At 39.3% G+C, this 19,755-nt stretch overlaps 1 protein-coding gene across 1 annotated transcript; it reads right to left on the reverse strand.

Moving 5' to 3' along the window:
• Positions 1–93: 93 nt before the first annotated feature.
• Positions 94–16,280, reverse strand: LOC139941084 (cytosol aminopeptidase-like). Its single transcript, XM_071937506.1, has 13 exons — positions 16,165–16,280; positions 13,188–13,312; positions 11,282–11,336; positions 10,405–10,582; positions 9,482–9,587; positions 9,024–9,185; positions 7,676–7,831; positions 6,705–6,918; positions 5,554–5,659; positions 4,254–4,333; positions 3,436–3,548; positions 3,055–3,185; positions 94–1,997 (listed from the first exon to the last, which is right to left on the reverse strand). Exons 1-13 carry the CDS (start codon positions 16,270–16,272, stop codon positions 1,942–1,944), a joined length of 1,590 nt encoding a protein of 529 aa, XP_071793607.1. The 5' UTR covers positions 16,273–16,280; the 3' UTR covers positions 94–1,941.
• Positions 16,281–19,755: the final 3,475 nt, after the last annotated feature.

Here is a 19,755-nt window from a genome sequence, read left to right on the forward strand (position 1 = left end):
CACACAGACACAAAAGTGGGCCATAAAGCAGCTCTTTGAAATCGGGCCCGGTAGTTTGGAGATCACAAACTGAAATGACAAGGGCAAATAAAATAATTTAATGATTAATGTTCATGTTTATTTAATAAACCACGCATCACCAGCTACAATCCCGGCCATACATCATTGAGCCCCGGGCTCCCTTTCAATAGTGGCACCCATTGCGGGGTCTGCGCTTCAGCAGGGGTGAACAGTATTGACGGGGGAGGATCTGTTTAGGCTGGAATTGTAGCTTCAATGGTACATTTAATTTGAATAATCCTTACTTTTGTTATCAATATCGTATTAAAACTATTTCACTCCAAATGGTATTTAAGATATTTCAAATAATTATCTTGAACCCAAACGTGGCCTTTTGGGATTCGGGCGATGCCAACACAACTCGTGTCTTGCAAACTTTGATTAATTTCTATGCCTTTGAGAAATCATCATGTTATTGGTAGTAGCAAATCTTTTAAATAGTAATCATGATAATAATACATGAATACAAAACTAAAGTGTAAAACTGTTTCAATAAACATAACATTAAATAAAGCTACTATAAATTATATTGTCTCCTGATCTAATATTGTTTTGTTGTTGGTTTTTAAAAACTGATGGTTCACCAGTTAATAAACTGAAGCAAGTGTTAAGCTGTTGAGCTAAACATTTGTGCTAAGCAATGTTGTTCCGCTGAGCAGAAATTAGCAGGGAACCAGTCACAAACATTGTGCATTTCATATTAGTTTGTCTGGTAGAGCACCGGCATGTGAAACTGGTGGACATTGGTTCCAATTCCGCTCTAGTCTAGCTTTCTTTGTTCAACTCCAAATTCTTTATAATTCTTCCAGATTTATTGTGACGAGTTACAGCATTTCAACAGGCCTGATTTCATTTGTGCGCCGTTGTATTCATTCGTATTTTGGTGTGGAGAAGACTGTTTTTACTTAGCCTTCAAGAAAGACTCTGCTAGCAGGCTAGGGTCATAACATCAGGTCATTAACTTTTTTATGCGTTTATAACCTCGGTCCTTTAGGTTGGTAAGTTGTTTGCAACAGCTTATTTATTTTCTCAATTATAAACTGAGCATACACTATCGAGTATGCAAGCAGCCAACTCTTTTAAAGACAGTGGACACCTTGGGAATTGTCAAGGACCAGTCTTCTCACTTGGTGTATCTCAACATATGCATAAAATAACAAACCTGTGAAAATTTGAGCTCGATTGGTCTTCGAAGTTGCGAGATATGAATGAAATAAAAAACACCCTTGTAACACTAAGTTGTGTGCTTTCAGATGCTTGATTTCGAGATCTCCAGTTCTAAACTTGAGGTCCCGAAATCAAAGTCGTGAAAATTAATTCTTTCTCGAAAACTACGTCACTTCAGAGGGAGCCGTTTCTCACAATGTTTTATACTATCCACCTCTCCCCATTACTCGTTACCAAGTAAGGTTTTATGCTAATAATTATTTTGAGTAATTACCAATAGTGTCCACTGCCTTTAAAGAGTAACTTATCTCCCAATATGTAGCACGATCTTTCCTGTGGGTTTATTGTCCCAGTTTGCTTCCTCCAGGCAGATTTTAATCTGTTAAAACAGTTTTAGTCTTCTCTTATCTCAATTTTTTCGTCCGACCAATTGCCCCCATCAGATCATTTGTCTTGTTATAATTAATTAACTAGTTAATTAATTATTTCAGTAATTAAATATGTCTTGTGTTTTACCTCTTCTAAAGTCACTGCACTACAAGCCTTGTCCTCCACAATATTGGCTTTTCGCATTTCTTTCATGTACGCATCAAGCTTACAAGATGGAAATAAATGTTATATTGAATTAAAGTCAAACAAATTTGACAGACCGTGAGAAGGCTGCTTTTCTAAGTCTATTTCATCACTTAATTGGTGTGGGTGGGTGAACTTGATCTAAGACTGGTGGGCCATTCTTTCAGCAAACTCTACAATCGTTCTCAACGGACGACCTGTAAGAATTAGAAAGCAAGAAAAAACCAAATCATCACAACAAATCCAATAGGATCTTCAGTACAGGAAAAAAAGAAGAGGTTTCGATAGTTAAACTTAAAAAAACATTTTGCATCTTCCAGTTTAAGTTGGACTTGTGGACAAGGTGATACTGTCCGACTCTCTCCGCGATTCCCACAATACTGGCGATGTTCTCGCGTGACTGCTGGCCCCGTGAGACTACTGCTCTCACGCAGTGCAGACTCATAAGTAGTCCGCAGCCAGCAGCTTCGCGCGAGAGCAGTGATCTCGCGAGAGTGGGCAAAGCTCAGGTGGTATAACTTCACACTGGTCAATGGGCTAATAATTTTCTGTTTTTTCAATTTTTCTCAGCTTCCTGGGGAGTATACAACTGGGAAGTATACAACCCCGGGCAACCTTAGCACTCCAAAAGCTTTTTCATACATAATATCAACCTCTACCCTCACAGGTACCCATTTTATACTTCTGGGTGGAGAGAAGCAATTATAGTAAAGTATCTTGCCCAAAGACACAAGTGTCACGACCGGGACTCTAACCCACACTCTGATGACTTAAAGGCAGTGGACACTATTGGTAATTACTCAAAATAATTATTAGCATAAAACCTTTCTTGGTGACAAGTAATGGGGAGAGGTTGGTGGTATAAAACATTGTGAGAAACAGCTCCCTCTGAAGTGCCATAGTTTTGGAGAAAGAAGTAATTTTCCACGAATTTGATTTCGAGACCTCAAGTTTAGAACTTGAGGTCTCGAAATCAACCATCTAAACGCACACAACTTCATGTGACAAGGGTGTTTTCTTCTTTCATTATTATCTCACAACTTTGATGACCGATTGAGCTCAAATTTTCACAGGTTTGTTATTTTATGCATATGTTGAGATCCACCAACTGTGAAGGCTAGTCTTTGACAATTACCAATAGTGTCCACTGCCTTTAACCATCAGAACTTGAATTTAATGCTCTAAACTACTCTGCCATGACACCCTACATGGCTGTACTTTAACCACAAAAGCCTAATGGAGAGATTCCCTTACCTGTCATGCCTCTCCCAAGGTATGGGATCTCATCTGTATTTTCCATCACACCAGCTATGTCTAAATGGGCCCAGGCAGGGACAGTCACAAACTCCTTTAAGAATGCTGCTGCCGTGCAGGCTGAACCAGCCCTATTACAACAAAGGACAACAACACATTAGCAACATATAATAGATGTTAAATTTGCATCGGGGACAAAGAATATTAATTTTTGGTTTTTACCCATACACCGATGTGTGTTAGCACTGTATACTCAGTAGTTTCCCCGAGTGGCTGCGCCTATAGCCTCCTTTTGGGTTAGAATTGTGACGCACTCATGCCTAAATGATATGAGAGGCGTATTGCCAACTAATCTGCTGAATCCAGACCCATGTTACTGACCTTTCATATTTGCCGACGTTGCTGAGGTCCGCTAGATGACAATCGTTGACCTGAGAGCTGTAGTGTTGGAATATTGGCATCCGCCACAGTCTGTCCCCAGTCTCTATACCGGCCTGTACAGCACAATCAAAAGAATTTTTTTATTTTTTTTCATCAGATAAAAAAGTCATCCAGAGTCTTTCATCAATACTTAAAGGCAGTGGACACTAACGGTAATTACTCAAAATAATTATGAGCATAGAAACCTACTTGGTAACGAGCAATGGAGAGCTACTGATAGTATAAAACATTGTGAGAAACAGCTCCCTCTGAAGTAACGTAGTTTTGAGAAAGAAGTAATTTCTCATTAAAATATTTGAATTTTATTTCGCAAGCATCTGAAAGCACACAACTTGTGCAACCAGGGCGTTTCATCTTCCATTACTCTCTCGCAACTTCGACGACGAATTGAGTCCCAATTTTTGAAGGTTTGTTATTTTATGCATATGTTGAGATACACCAAGTGAGAAGACTGGTCATTGACAATTACCAATAGTGTCCATTGTCTTTAAAGGGAAGGTTTTTGTTTGAAACCATTCTAAATACTGTGCGTGCCAAGAGATAGAAAATTACAGGTGTGGACACCGTGTGTGGACTATTTCGTTTGCAATTTGGTGTTTTCCATACGGTTTAATCCTCATTTTCTAACGAATGTGATCTCCGTAATAAAATATTTAAAAAGTGTTTAAAAAGTTATAACAATTTTGTTTTCTTTTTGTGATTGGGGTTTAAATTTTTTTTTTTTTCCGGTTAAAATGGAGAAACCACATCATACCCACCTGATGAAGACTGGACCAAAGGGATTCTGACGTTGTGAATGTTCCCGTAGCTGCTGAACCAAGAGCAACACCGATGGCTCCTGCATCACAAACAAATAGAAAGCATTACTTGAGATACTAAAAAATTATTCAAAATAAAATTTTAAAAAACCTTTAAAAAAACCAACATAGTAAAGTGTCAAAGTAAAGTGTCCAACATAGACACAAATGACAAAACCGGGATTCGATCCAGCATTTGAAAGATAATACGGGAATAAAAGAGTGGTATGAGTCCTATTATGGGAGTGTTGTGGCCGAGCGGTTAAGAGCACCGAATTCAAACTTTGGTGTTTCTGACCAGCAGAGGGTGGGTTCGAATCCCCAGCCGTGACACTTGTGTCCTTAAGCAAGACACATAACCATTGCTTCGTCCTTCCGATGGGACATAAAGCCGTTGGTCCGATGTGTTGTGTAAATGCATGTAAAAGAACCCAGTGCACTTATCAAAAAGATAAGGGGTTCGCCCCAGTGTTCCTGGCTGGATTGGCAGCATATTGCGCCACAGCACCTTGTAAACCATTACATGGTGCTTAAGGATTAGGTCTTATATCTCAAAATTCGCCCCACTCCTTGCAGTAATAATACCTGGCGCTTTGTATCCTTTGGCAAAAGGCGCGTTATAAATACGCTTATTATTATTATTGAATGTTTGAGTAAAACAGGCAGGGTCAATGTCAGGCGGTTAAGGACCAAGCCAAAGACGAGGTCCTTCATTGCAAGGCCACGACCGAGTCACCACGACCGAGTCACCATTCTTTTATTTCCCATTTATACATGTAGATGCCCTGTATGTTGAAAAGCGTAAGCATGTTGGAAAATCTATCAAAAATTTGTTGTAAATTATCAGTTCATGTCACGATCTCATGCTCGTGCTATACTACAGTTTAGATTGGAGTGTTCAAATCAGTTCAAGTGCGAGAGATCTATTTATATCTTAGAAGACTTCGTCTGAATTTGTCTTTTCGAGTATTTTAGTGAATGCTCGCCCTTTTGAAATATAGGACTATCCCGTGTCTCTAAATTACCATCACCACAATCTCACTTTTAGTCATTAATTATAAATTGTATCGCCCAGTCACTTTCTTCTAGTTGATAGTAGTATATCTTTCTAGTGGTTTTCTTTTGTAATTGTCTATAGCTCTAGAACTTCTAATGTTTTTAATGTTTCAATGTTGTTACTGTATGCGAGCATTTTAGTTACCCTTTTTGGGATCTGATATATAAGAATTGAATTTAATTTAATTTAATTGTAGTGAATCACCTGTTAGGGTCGCAAGATTGATGACTGCCTTTGGATTCAGCTCTGAGCAGGCATAGCTCAGAGCATCAGCGAGGATGAGTCTCCCCTCAGCATCTGTGTTATCGACCTGGAAATATGGGACGGAAGGAATTTTATAATAATCAATAATATACTAATCTAGGTAAAAATATATTATTACGAGCCAACTTTAAAGACAAAGTATAATTTCGTTTTTTTGGAACCATTTGATTGCTTTAGTCCTGTATAAATGTAGATAAAAAAAAAAATATCTGAAAATTTCACTCAAACAGTGGTAGTGTTTGGAGATCTGCCGAAAATTGGGAGCAAATATTTTGTGTTAACGCAGGAAGAATAATCCTTTGTAGGAATACAATCTGAAAAGCGTTATGAGATAACGCTTCTCAAATTAAAATTAAAGTCACCTGGAAATGGAATTTTTTCTTTCTTTCAAACATAAGAGTATATGCTAACGACCAATAAAACTATTTTTTTAGTAATTGTTTGTCACGATTTATATGTTTAAAAAATATATAAAGTTGTTTTTGGGGCTGACTCCGCCTACCCCTTTTGTGACGTAAATCGAGGCAGACTTTGCCTGCAATGCGTATAGTAAACACCGTGCAAAGTACATGTACGTCCAAGTCATGAGTTGGTACATTTCAAAAAGTGTTTTTCTGCATTCAGCAGCAATACACATGGTCGGCATTGCCCGAAAAAAAACCCCCAAAAACGTACAAACTCACGACTTGGTCCGTACATGTACTTTGCAATTGTGTTTACTCTACGCATTACAGGCAAAGTGTGCCTCGATTGACGTCACGAACAGCGCCCTCTCGGGTCGGGGTCTACTCTTAAATTTGTAAATAACATAAGAACGGATTTTTGAAAACCTTAGTTGACTGTTTATTCACATTCCACTCATCAAAACACATATATTAGTGACAAAAGCTTTATTTTGAAAAAATACCACTTCCAGGTGACTTAAAGGGCCATATTAACTTGTATATTTTTACAGAAACACATTACTTCAAAGGCTTTTATTGCCGTTAATTTTAAGGGTGATTACCAAACGTATACCTTCCCTTTAAGCTTATGATGAAAGAGAAAGATATTAAATTCTGAAAGACACAAGTATTGGTTTATGAAAGTACCTGTATCGTCTTCCCATTCATCGCCGTGACAACATCCCCAGGCTTCATGGCGGATCCATTGATGAGATTCTCACAGAGCGGCGCCAGAGCAACCACATTGATTGGCAGCTGAAGCATCGCTATGGCATCCATCGCCCCGGCAACCACAGCTGCCCCGCCCATATCACCTCGCATGAGATCCATACCTTTGGCTGGTTTGATGGAAATACCACCGCTGTTATAACAATAATAGAACAATCTGATATAGCGAAAAAAACATAGCTGGAAGAGGTCTCGATGCGCTTTACAAAAACTGAACATTGCAAAGAATGAGAGGATGCAAGTTGGAATAGATGTGTTTTGAGGTTGAATTTGAAACTGTCCAGGGTAGCAGCTGTTCTAAGTGAAGATAGTAGGGCATTCCACAACTTTGGCGAGGTGTATGAAAAAGCCTTAGGGCCATATGATTTAGTCCTTGGTGTGTTAGTGGTGAGGAAGTTTTGGGAAGAGGAGATAGATCTAGGAGGGTAATGATGGCAGAGTAGCTCAATGATGTATATTAAAGCCGTTCAGAGCATTAATGTGAGTATTTTGTAATCAATGCTTTTTCGTGCCATACAAACAAGAGGGGGAGGTTAGACAAAGACACAGTATAGATCATGTGCCCTTTGTTTACTTCTAAACAAACAATGTGTTTACTTAACCGCCCTCTGTTACAAGGAAGTCTCATCAAAGAATTTCTGAGTTTCGCTACATCTATTAAATCTTTGTGGTATCCGCTGCTAATATGTGGGATTTGAACTGCCTCTAGCTACCGGGCAATCTCAGTGGTCTAGTTGGTAAGACACTGCTCTAGAATTACAAAGGTCGTGGGATCGAATCCCACCCGAGTAAAACGCCTGTGATTTTTGTTCACAGGACTCGGGGAAAGAACTGAGTGTACAGTGCTTACACATATCGGTGTGTTTGTTTTAAAGAATATTGAGACATACCTGTCAAATGTGACTCCCTTGCCAACCAAGACGAGAGGTTGGACTTCAGGATTGGTGCCGGTGTATGACATCTCAAGGAAGATTGGAGCCTGGTCTGAACCTTTAGAGACACCCAGGAACCCACCCATGTTCTTTTCTAATGCCCAGTGCACAGTGCTGAAAGAGGAGAAAATGGAAACAAGACGATAATCATCTCATGACTGATAATATAATAACAATAATAATAACCAGTTTTTATATAGCACTTTTCACACCCGCAGCGCTTCCAAAATTACTACCCCTGGTCACTGGGCCTTATAATACATTCCTTAAGCCATCTCAGCTCCTTGGGGAGTATACAGCCTGTGCAACATTCATATGCGCTACTCGGCTAAATCAGTCACAAGAACCATCTCTGCCCTCACAGGTACCCATTTACCCCTGGGTGGAGAGGAGCAATTGTGTCTTGCTCAGGGACACAAGTGTCACGTCGGGATTCGAACCCACACTCTGCTGCACAGAAGCACCAGAGCTTGAGTTCGGTGCTCTTATGTATCCACTCTGCCACAACACGCTACAGTTTGATACACTGATACTCTAGCAGGCCTGGGCCCACTTTCATATGAGCAGCAAATATTGTCTTGGAGAAAGACTCTGCTAGGGTCGAAAAGTCAGGCCATAAACTGTTTTTGGCAGCACATGTTGCTTAACAATTTATTGCCGAGCAAAAAGGAGCAGGATACCAGTCATAAATTGTACATGTACATGTCACATGTATGTGACATTGTGTTTTGGCTGGTAACCTTGTTCTGGTAAGCATACTTATTTTGCACTTAGCTACTTTGTTGTTCTTAAACAGCTCTATGAAATGGGGCCCTGCACATTACCTTAAAGGAAAATACTGAACGTTAAAGGAACACGTTGCCTTGGATCGGACGAGTTGGTCTATAAAAAGCGTCTGTCACCATTTTTTTATAAAATGCATTATGGTTAGAAAGATGTTTTAAAAGTAGATACAATGATCCACACAAGTTTGCCTCGAAATTGCGAGGTTTGCCTTTAACTGTGCGAACCAACACGGTCGGCCATTTTTGGGAGTCAAAATTTTGACTCCCAAAAATGGCCAACCGTGTTAGTCGACGAGGTATAAGGAAAACCACGCAATTTCGAGGCATGTTTGTGTGGATCATTGTATTCTACTTTTACAACATCTTTTTACCCATGTACATTTCATAACAAATGATTTCATACGCTTTTCAAAGACCAACTCGACCGATCCAAGGCAGTGTGTTCCTTTAAGCGCCTCAAGAGTCAATGCGTGAAGGATTTGAGCGCTATATAAGAAGCCCCCTAGTAGTAGTTAACTTACTGGGCCCTGGTTAGTACCGTCTTGGTTACTCTCAGCTGCTCTCCGGTGATCTCTGCAAACCTTCTCGGAGTACACTTGTTGGCCGGCATCTCCATCAACCTCCTGGCAAAGTTCTGACTGCTCGCCAATGTAAGGCCCTTATTCCACAGGTCCGTTACCGAACTGTTAATTAAGAAACAGAATTAGCTGTTGCAAACTGCTTACAAACCAAAAGAACCTATGCTATAAATGCCGAACAAATAGTTAATTACATGACGTTTTGACCCTAGCTAGTCTTTCTCAAAGGCTAAATGACAAGACAACACACATAAGCATTTAGCCTTAAAGAAAAGACTCAGCTGGGGTCGCATCGTCAGGCCATTGACTATTTTTTGCACTGAACTATAAGGTAACACAAAAAAGTTTGATTGCAGGAGGGGGATTTTAAAAGAAATTTTCTACTTTTAGGACTAGCCCACCTTTCTTGATCGCCATAGAGGCCAAGCTCTACATGTGGTTTCCTTTTGGTAGGGTCTTTCAGTTCATCATAATTGAAGAGAGTCAGGCTGGCACCCTCCGCAGCAGCTGTGAAAACAAAACCAAATCATAAACCAAAAAGTCAAAATAAGTTGTTTAATTAGATTAACAGCTTTTAGAATTGGGCCCAGATCGAAACTTTGAGTTGTTAAAGGGTCCATGTAACTTTTGTAGGACAAAAAACACAATGTCCACAGATTTACACTAAACTTCCACAGTTTGAAGATAATAATAGTAGAAAGCTTCCCTGAAAATATTCTGTGCTGAGGTGCTGTAGTTTTTGGGAAATGAGTAAAACAATGTCATGAAAATAATTTTCGTCTCGTGAGACAAAAATTATTTTAATCATTATTTACAAACATATTTTCATGACATTGTTTTACTCATTTCTGAAGGGAAGCTTTCCACTATCGTTATCTTCAAACCCTGTAAGTTTAATGTAAATCTACATTTTGAAAAGGTACCCAAATCCTTAAACCACCGATTCTTTCAGACCCATCACTACTCAAAGAGATTTCACATGGTGTTAATGCAAACCTCTCTTAGTTATTCTTCAACAGTTGCATTGGGCACTTTTGTCGACTGCACCCTACCCCCTCTTCCCTAAGGCCGGGTTATAGTCGGAAATCTCTACTGTACATACAAAACACAGTTAATATTCCTCAGCAATGACTATAAACTGTGTTTTTAAGGATCGGGCGTCAAGACTTCCATCGCGCAACCATCGTGCGACCAACTACAAACCAGCCTTTACCATTGACTATACAGGCCTACTGGTCAGCTTTGAAACAGGGGCATAAATGAGTTAGTCATGACTCTAAAGACTAACGATGAACGAAAGAAACAGAAAGTTAAGACGACATACCTTGAGCGTTGCTGCATGGGTCGACGCTGATGTTTCTCACACCCTCCTCCCTAAGCTGAGCAGCTCCAGCAGCGACGGCCGCTCGGATGTTTTCTTTTCCTTCATTTATTTGCTCAGATTCACTAAGTCCGGCCGACTGCTTGCCGAGACCTACCACTGCAACACTGCTAAAATCATCCTTGAAGTCGGAAACGGAGAAAGGTGAAGGGAATAGAAGATCAGTAAAACCCTCGGTGGACTCCTACAAAAGTATTGACATTGCCACTTACTTCTGGGGTTGAAACAGGGTTACCCCTTCCGATCCATGCCCCTTAGCCATTGCCTTTGTGCCATTTTAAGTGCTCCAGTACTAGTTTATACTTCTCTGGGAAAAAATCCCCTTGACAGCAGCATTGTCATCTTAAATGCACCACTGACACACTATACGTAATTACTCAAAGTATATATTACCATAAAAACTGACTTGGTAACGAGCAATGGAGAGCTGGTGAATAGTAAACATTGTGAGAAACGGCTCCCTCTGAAGTAACAGTTTTCGAAAAAGAGGTAATATCTCACTAAAATATTTGAATCCAAGAAAGACTTCAGATCTGAAGCCTTTCTGGGACATCTAAAGGCACACAAATTTGCGCAACAAGGGTGTTTTTTCTTTCATTCTTTTCTAGCAACTTCGATGACCAGTTTAGCCCAAATTTTCACAGAATTGTTATTCTTTGCGTATGTTGGGACACACAAAGTGAAAGTACAGGTATATTTACCAAACGTATCCAATGCCTTTAAGATGAGTCTTTGTGCTTTGTGAAAACGGGCCTGGGTCAGTTCTGACTGATCAAATGTAATCAGCCTTAAGTTTCATTCACTTGATTTTAGTACTAACCTGTTTGATGTCATAGAGAATCTTGGTTTTTCCTTGCTTGATAGTTGGCCCAGCACTGTGGGAGTAAAAAATTGAAAGGTACTGTGGTACAGATATAGAATGGGGATCAGATTGACTCAGTGGTTTTTATCCCTGCCTTTCACCTCTGTGAACACTGGTTCGAATCCCACCTCAGACTGGAGCCTTGCATGTGGAATGGGTTTGCAGTCCCTACCTGATTGCAAAGGGGTTTTCCTCCCACATCTAAATCTGAACATTTCTTCTAATTTCCTTGTAATTCATTTGTTATTTCATAATTTCTTGATGGTCATTGAACACTGTATCTATAAATATATTGTTCCCTCAAAGCCATTGGACACTTTCGGTAAACAGTATTTTCCAAAGGCCCAAATTTTGTGTGTCATAAAATAACAAACCTGTGAAAATTTAGGCTTAATAGGTCATTGGAGTCGAGAGAAAATAACGGGAAAACCCACCCTTGTTTACGCACGTTTCGCCATATCATGACATGTGTTTAAAATAAATTCATAATGATGATATCGAGAACTGATAATTGTTTTAATGTTTTCTCAAAAGTAAAGCATTTCATGGAATAATATTTCAAGAGAAGTCTTTCACCATTACCTTCTGTAAACCCTGTAGGTTATTTGTAAATCTGTGAACTTTGAAGTAACATAGTTTTTGAGAAAGAGGTAATTTCTCACTAAAATAATAAAATACTTCTAGCTAGAAGTCTTTTATTCCTATCTGAAAGCACACAAATTCGTCCAACAAGGGTGTTTTTTCTTTCATCATTTTATTTCAACTTCGATGACCGATTGAGCCCAAATTTTCACAGGCTTGTTATTTTATGCTTATGATGGGATACACCAAGTGAGAACACTTGTCTTTGACAATTACCAAACGTGTACAGTGCCTTGAACTAACCCCCAAATAACCCATAGAAGTTCTGACCTACATGTACACAGATGAGAGAAATACACAGGGACACATGAAGATTGTTGAATCAGCAGTGCTCAAAATTACTTTTTAAAGGAACACGTTGCCTTGGATCGGTCGAGTTGGTCTATGAAAAGCGTCCTGTAACCGTTTGTTGTAAAATCGATATGGTTAGAAAGATCTTGTAAAAGTAGAATACAATGATCTACACAAATATGCCTCGAAATTGCGTGGTTTTCGTTTCACCTCGTCGACAAACACGGTCGGCCATTTATGGGAGTCAAAGTTTTGACTCCCATAAATGGCCGACCGTGTTAGTTCACGACGTAAAATGAAAACCGTGCAATTTTGAGTGATACTTGTGTGGATCATTATATTCTACTTTAAAAACATCTTTCCAACCATATGCATTTTATAACAAACGGTTTAAAACGCTTTTCATAGACCAACTCGTCCGATCCAAGGCAACGTGTTCCTTTAAAGGCACTGGACATGTTTGGTCATTTGGGCTCAATTGGTCATCGAAGTTGCAAGAGAATAATGAGAAGAAATAAAAACCATTGTTGCACAAATTTGTGTGCTTTCAGATGCATAATAAAAGGCTTCAGGCCTGAAGTATTTTATTATTTGAGTGAGAAATTACCTCTTTCTCACAAACTACGTTCTCACTACGTTTATATTCTATCAACAGCTCGCCGTTGCTCGTTACCAAGTATGTTTTTATGCTAAGAATTATTTTGAGTAATTACCAACAGTGTCCAATACCTTTAACCACAGTTTGTGATCCTCACTTTTACAGTTTGCCTCCCTCTTCAACTTCACAACAACGATATGGTCAAATGCTACATCCAGACAACTGGGTTGTTACTAGACTGATTTACTCAGCAAGACGCTAGAGTATGATTGCGTTGGCGCTGGGGCCAGGGATACAAAGTGGATTAGACCCAAATGGGGGCTAAGTTCTTACATGTTGAGGAGATCCTGCAGTCTTCCAGATGTTCTGTTGTTGACTTCTTCGGCAGCTTTTGTGAAGATAAAACCTTCTTCCTTGTCGTCTTCTTTGCTGTAAACACCTAAAACTAATCCAGGCTTCTGTAAAATAAAAAACCACATGAGATCACTAATATGCCTGTGGTCTAATTGGAAAAAAATAAGGTCCCAATTTCATAAAGCCTGTAATACAATCTTTGGTGTGTAAGTAAACACTAGGTCTGGTAAGCACAAAAACTTGCTGATAGGGGGTAAGCACAGGAAAATATTGACTCTAGGCCTACAAGCAAAAACAGCATGTTACCAGCCAACATTCCAAATCTAAACGGTTTTATGAAATTGGAACCTGCTCTAGAAGGCAAAGGTCGTGGGTTTGAATCCCAGCTGAGTAATATGCCTGTTTTTTTTGTTTTTTTTACTTTTACACTCCATCAGGGACTCGGAAGTCCAGCCAGCCTGGCCAACTTCAAACTTCCAATCCAAGTGTTGGGCGCAAACTGGGTTGTTCTAAAACCCCCTCGACCCTCGCCCCCTCGACATCCGCCCCGTGTTCCAAGAATGTCCAAATTCCGAATTCATAAAATGTCGCTTTACAGCCGAGTAAGAATGAACGATTTAGAATTCACAGTGTGTGTGATCCGCGACGCAACTTCCTTCCACGACTAGACTTGATTTCAAGTCTGAGAATGCATGCGGTTATTTATCTGCATCAGCCACACAGTTGTATTACTCTACACCGATTGGGTACCCCAAAACACGTGTGGGCCATTTTGGTCGGTCGGGTCTAAAACCTCGAGCTCCGCGCATAGAGCAAGTAGTAGTACACAGAACGGGAGCGATCGGCTGGAAATGAGTCTGCCTGATCATCACGTAATGAGTTGGCCGTAATCGTACTCGGGCGGTAAATGCAGGTTCCCAGTTGGGATAATAATCTTATTCAGGCTCAGATCGGCCAAGAGATACGCGTGGAAATGCCGCGGTTTTTTATCTGTACATCACAATTGCCACAGGACCGATCTCAGCAGCCAATCACGCACAGTTTGCTTCGTGCATACCACGTGTTTATGGTTTGTCTCGTACGCTGTGTTTAGATGTGCGAGGCATGGTGTGTAGTCGACGTCAGCATACAAATGTGTGCATGATTGGCTGAGGTTGTGAACTGTAGCAATTTCGGTGTACAGAAAAAACAATTGCAATAAAGTCGGGTGGTCGAGGGGGTCGTGGGGGTCGAGGGGGTTTTAGAACAACCCGCGCAAACTAGCTGCCTGCGCTAGCTTGAAGCACGTGCGAGCAATCTTCAAGATGGGCAGCGCATACTTCAACTTCATTCAAGCTATTTTATTGGGAGTGAAATTTGCGCTTGGCAAATTTGTGTGTGCTGATGAAGTTTGGTGCTACATTTCGCCAAGCGCAACATGAACTGCACAGCATAACATGACACATATAGATAGGCCATAGGGTGCCGCGTATGCCCAGTTCCTGGACATCGCCATTTGAACTAAGTTTAGTTTCAGTTTTTTTAATTAATAATTAAAAAAACTTGTAAATAAACTCTCCAGACCAAGGAATATTATTATGGAATATAAAGTTTCAGGAATACAGTCGTTTGACCAGTTCTGGATCACTTTTTGAATTCACATTGTTTTTTGTTGCAATCTCTTTGATATCTTAAACAAAAAAGTTTATCAGTTTACCTAAACATGACATAAAACTCACCAAGTATTCACTGACAAAAAAAGATTAGTTCTTTTGAAGAGGCTTTGAGAAAAGTATCGTCACCTGTTTGACCAGTTCAGGATCAGTTGAATCTATTCTGAATCAGAAGAGTGCCCTTTATTGCAAACCCATACTCCCATTCATAAAACTGCCTCTCAAGGACACGAAACCTCAGGGGTGTGTTGGCATGGACTTGGACTTCCTTTTCTTTAGCGAATGTCATGCAAGTGTCTTCAATAGCAGCGCAAAATCCCAGCGACAAAACCACAAAACAACAGCAAAGGCAAATGAAAAAGTGAAGCGAACCTAAAAAGCATTATTGACCCCTCCAAGTTTAATTTTCTAAAAAAAAAAGAATTCTACAAGAATTTGTTGAAGTAATGTTTCTCAAAAGCAGCTAAATAAACTTTCTACTGCAGTAGTATGATTTTACCTTACTTAGTAAGTTATTTCAGCACCATTTGACGCAATGAGGTGTTGAGTGATCCCGAACTGGTCAAGGGTAAATTGCCCCCACAAAGAAGATTTTGGTAACTTCGTCTCCTCAAAAAAACAAAATGACTGCACAGTATTAACAGGAATGTTTTTATACACATTCTTATCATTTTACATAAATATTTTTTGCCCCGGCACTCCAATTCTAAAGGTAAGAAGGTTTTAAGGTTTTAAAGGTTTTAACAGTGTTTTTCAACCAACATTTTTAAACGAAAAAAATGATCAATTTCGCAGATAACCTTCAGGAAAACGGTCATAATTTATTTGCTGATGATATTTGGCACCTTATTTTTAGGTTTGTTGGTTTAATGGGTGTTAATCTTCACCATTATCAACAGAAATTGGTAATAATGAGAAGTGATATAATTACTTGGTTATTGCAAAGTTGAAGTGATCCCGAACCGGTCAATGATCCCGAACTGGTCAAATGACTGTAATATTTGATTCGTGGTTCGACACCCTAATAAGTTATTTGGGCATGCAGCAAAATCCGGTCCAAAAAACTGTTTTTGACAGCACAAAATTTGCGCAAGGCTTAAAGTTTGCGTGGAATATCTGGTGCGCAGGCTAAGTGTGCACACATTTAGATCGAGCCATCAAGTTTGCGCGCTCGGCGGAGGCTGAAGTTTGCGCGAGGATTGACAGAAGTTTGCGCCCAACACAAGCATAAGAAAATCAGACGAAAAATGTATCTGACAATACAATTAAACTTAAACTTTTAGTGTACAATTGAAAAGACTCACTTTCTCCTGTCCTGTGCAAAAAGCCTGGCTGCATATCCCGACATTCTTAATCTTAGACAGTCTTTGAAAAATGAACCTCCCACAAACTTGTCCGACGGGCGCCGCCATCTTGTTTAGCCAGGAAAATACAACACGGACTACAGAGGGCGCCCTATGGCGCTAGAAAGACACGAAACAGGTTCTATTCTGGAGGTTACTAACCTTCGAAACCAGGTAATTGGAAAAAGTAGCATGCCTAAAACAAGCTCTGTTTTTAAGTTCCTATACCCATTCCTTATGTCAAGAAACAGGTCCCGGAGGTTAGTACATAAATATACAAACCTCCGAGACCTGGTAATTAAAAAAAAAACTTTCAGGCCTAATACACTACAGGTTCTGTTTTCAAATTCCTCTGTCCACCTCCATGTCAAGGAACAGGTCCTGGAGGTTAGTGCACAAACCATGCACAAACTAACCTCTGAGACCCGTTAATTGGAAAAACAAACTTTCTGGCCATATACAAGTTTATCTGTTTTAAAATTCCTATATGGGTTAATTAGACCTGGTAATAAGACATGAAAGTTTTTTATTAAATTATTTAATAACAAACTTTCACGTCCTAAACAAGTTTTGTTTTAAAATCCTTATATCCATCCCATGTCAAGAAGAAACAGGTCTTGGAGGTTAGTGCACAGAATATTAACCTCCAAGACCTGGTAATACAAAATTTAAAAAACAGTTATGCCTAACACAAGTTCTGTTTTAACATTCCTATGTCCATCTCCATGTCAAGAAACAGGTCCTGGAGGTTAGTACATAAATATACTAACCTCTGAGACCCGGTAATAAAAAAAAGGTCATACCATAATACAAGTTCTGTTTTAAATCGTGTCTTGAAACAGGTCCTGGAGGTAAAGGGATACGTTGCCTTGGATCGGCCATTTTATGGAGTCAAAATCTTTACCCTTGTCACGCGAAGTTGTGTGCTTTTAGATGGTTGATTTCGAGACCTCAAATTCTAAATCTGAGGTCTCGAAATCAAATTCGTGGAAAGTTAATACTTCTTCCTCGAAAATTATGGCACTTCAGAGGGAGCCGTTTTCACAATGTTTTATACTGTCAACCTCTCCCCATAACTCGTTACCAAGTAAGGTTTTATGCTAATATTATTTTGAGTAATTACCAATAGTGTCTACTGCCGGCCTTTAACGTGGTTAGGGTTGGGCAGTTATAACTGACCAGGTTTGAACCTTTACATTAAGCCTTTACATTAATTAAAGATTAAGAGTTAATCATTAAGGAATAAACCGATCTGGTATGTGAGGCATCAGTTTAGTCACACTCTTATTAATTTGCTCGACACCCACGACATAAACATCTATGACATCGAGACCATTTCAAGAACTGACTCCGCGGTATTACAGTTAATTACGATTGTGTAAGCTCAAGTAGTAGTCCCAGCCTATTTCTGTGACCATCCCCAGGTAATATATAGTTAATAAGCAGGACAGTTCTTTTCAGAACTGAGAAGTCTCGAACATACTCCGCAGTAGTTCTACCTCCATGGTAGAGTAAAGCAAGACAGTTCTTTAAAAGAACAAAATCTACCTGGCAAGATATACACGACCGCAAACCAAATATATATTGATACCTCACCATGCAATGCCTCAAATCCTATTTGTATCTATGACTTTGTTATTGGGTCATCATAATATTGTGGCCCTTGATTGTCTACAAGATCGTAGGTAAATACATGCGGGTCACTTTTTCTGTGTTAGTTGACCCTCAAAATAGTCAACATGTACAACAAAATTGACAAGGGCGTGTATTCTCAAATCCCAACAGAGGAATTTTATGTTTTTACAGAGCTCGGGCGGGAAGGTACAGACATATTTCAGTATACAAATCTTTAATACACACACATGTAGTAATGGTAAATTTACGAATTTTTGTTTTGAAGTAGGCCTAACGCAGTTTTTCAGAAAGAGCTGATTTTTTACTCGGATATTTAAAGGCAGTGGACACTATTGGTAGTTACTCAAAATAATTATTAGCATAAAACCTTTCTTGGTAACGAGTAATGAGGAGAGGTTGATAATATAAAACATTGAGACACGAATCCCTCTGAAGTAACGTAGTTTTCGAGAAAGAAGTGATTTTCCACGGATTTGATTTCCGAGACCTCAGATTTAGAGTTTGAGGTCTCGAAATCAAGCATATGAAAGCACACAACTTCATGCGACAAGTGTTTTTTTTTCTTTCATTATTATGGGGGGGGGGGAGGGGTGTACCAATTTCTCTTGAATCGTTTTGACGTAGATTGTTGTATGTTTGAAATAAACTCTGACACAATCAAAATGAGGATCACTCGTGTGTGACATAAAGAGTCAAAGTATGGCATTTTGGAATTTTGCTTTGTAGTGTACGGGTATAATGTAACATGGTATAATGTTTGTTAATACTGAGAATTTGGCTTATGGTAAGCGAACCGATTTCTTTGGAGTCGTTTTTGGCTAAGATTGTTGTTTGTTGAGATAAACTCTGACCCAATCGAAATAAGGATCGATCATGTGTGACATAAAGAGTCAAAGTAGGGCATTTTGGAATTTTGCTTTGTAGTGTACGGGTTGGCTTATGGTAAGCGAACCGATTTCTTTGGAGTCGTTTTGGCAAAGATTTTTGTTTGTTTGAGGTAAACTATGACTTCATTCAAAATATGTCTCGATTCTGTGTGACAAAAAGTCAAAATAAATGGAATAATACTGAGAATACGGGTTGGCTTTTATAAATGGTGAGCGAACAAAATTCGTTTAAGTCTTTTGGGCAAAGACTGTTTTATGTTTGAGGTAAACTCTGACCTTATCAAAATATGTCTCGAACTTGTGTGACAAAAGAGTCAAATGTGGCATAATGTTAGTTAATACTGAGAATTTTGCTTTGTACTGTAAAGGGGAAAATTTCATAGTGCTGCTAAGCACACAAATTTGCTCAGCATGACATTTCTCTTATCCCTTGATAAAAACAGGAATCCCAACCAAATTTCCACGTGATTTTCAGGACAAGCAAACAGCAGCAATACCAGTAAGAAGCAACATACAACAAATGGAAATTTGGTTGGTAATCCTGTTTTTACCAAGGAAGAAATTTCATGCTAAGCAATTTTTTAGTGCTTAGCAGCTCTATGAAATTGGGCCCTGGTTGGCTTAGTAAGGGAACCAATTTCTTTTGAGTTTTTATTGGCAAAGCGTAAATGTTATTTTGTTTGAGGTGAACTCTGACTCATCAAAATAAGTCTCGATCCTGTGTGACACTAATAAAAGTCAAAATAAATGGCATAATTTGTATTATTATTTGTTACAATACTGAGAATACGGGCTGACTTTATAGATGGTGAGCGAACCAAATTCTTTTGAGTCATTTGGGTATGACTGGTTTTATGTTTGAGGTAAACTCCGACCCATTCAAAATATGTCTCGATCTGGTGTCAAATAACGTCATCATGTTTGTTATAAATACTGTGAATTTTGCTTTGTGTGATTCGGGCTTGTTTGTAGTGGTGAGGGAACCAGTATTTTATTTGAGTCGTTTTTGGAATAGACTGCTGTTTGTTTG

The sequence above is a fragment of the Asterias amurensis genome, chromosome 8 (genome assembly GCF_032118995.1).
Source record: "Asterias amurensis chromosome 8, ASM3211899v1".
NCBI lineage: Eukaryota > Metazoa > Echinodermata > Asteroidea > Forcipulatida > Asteriidae > Asterias > Asterias amurensis.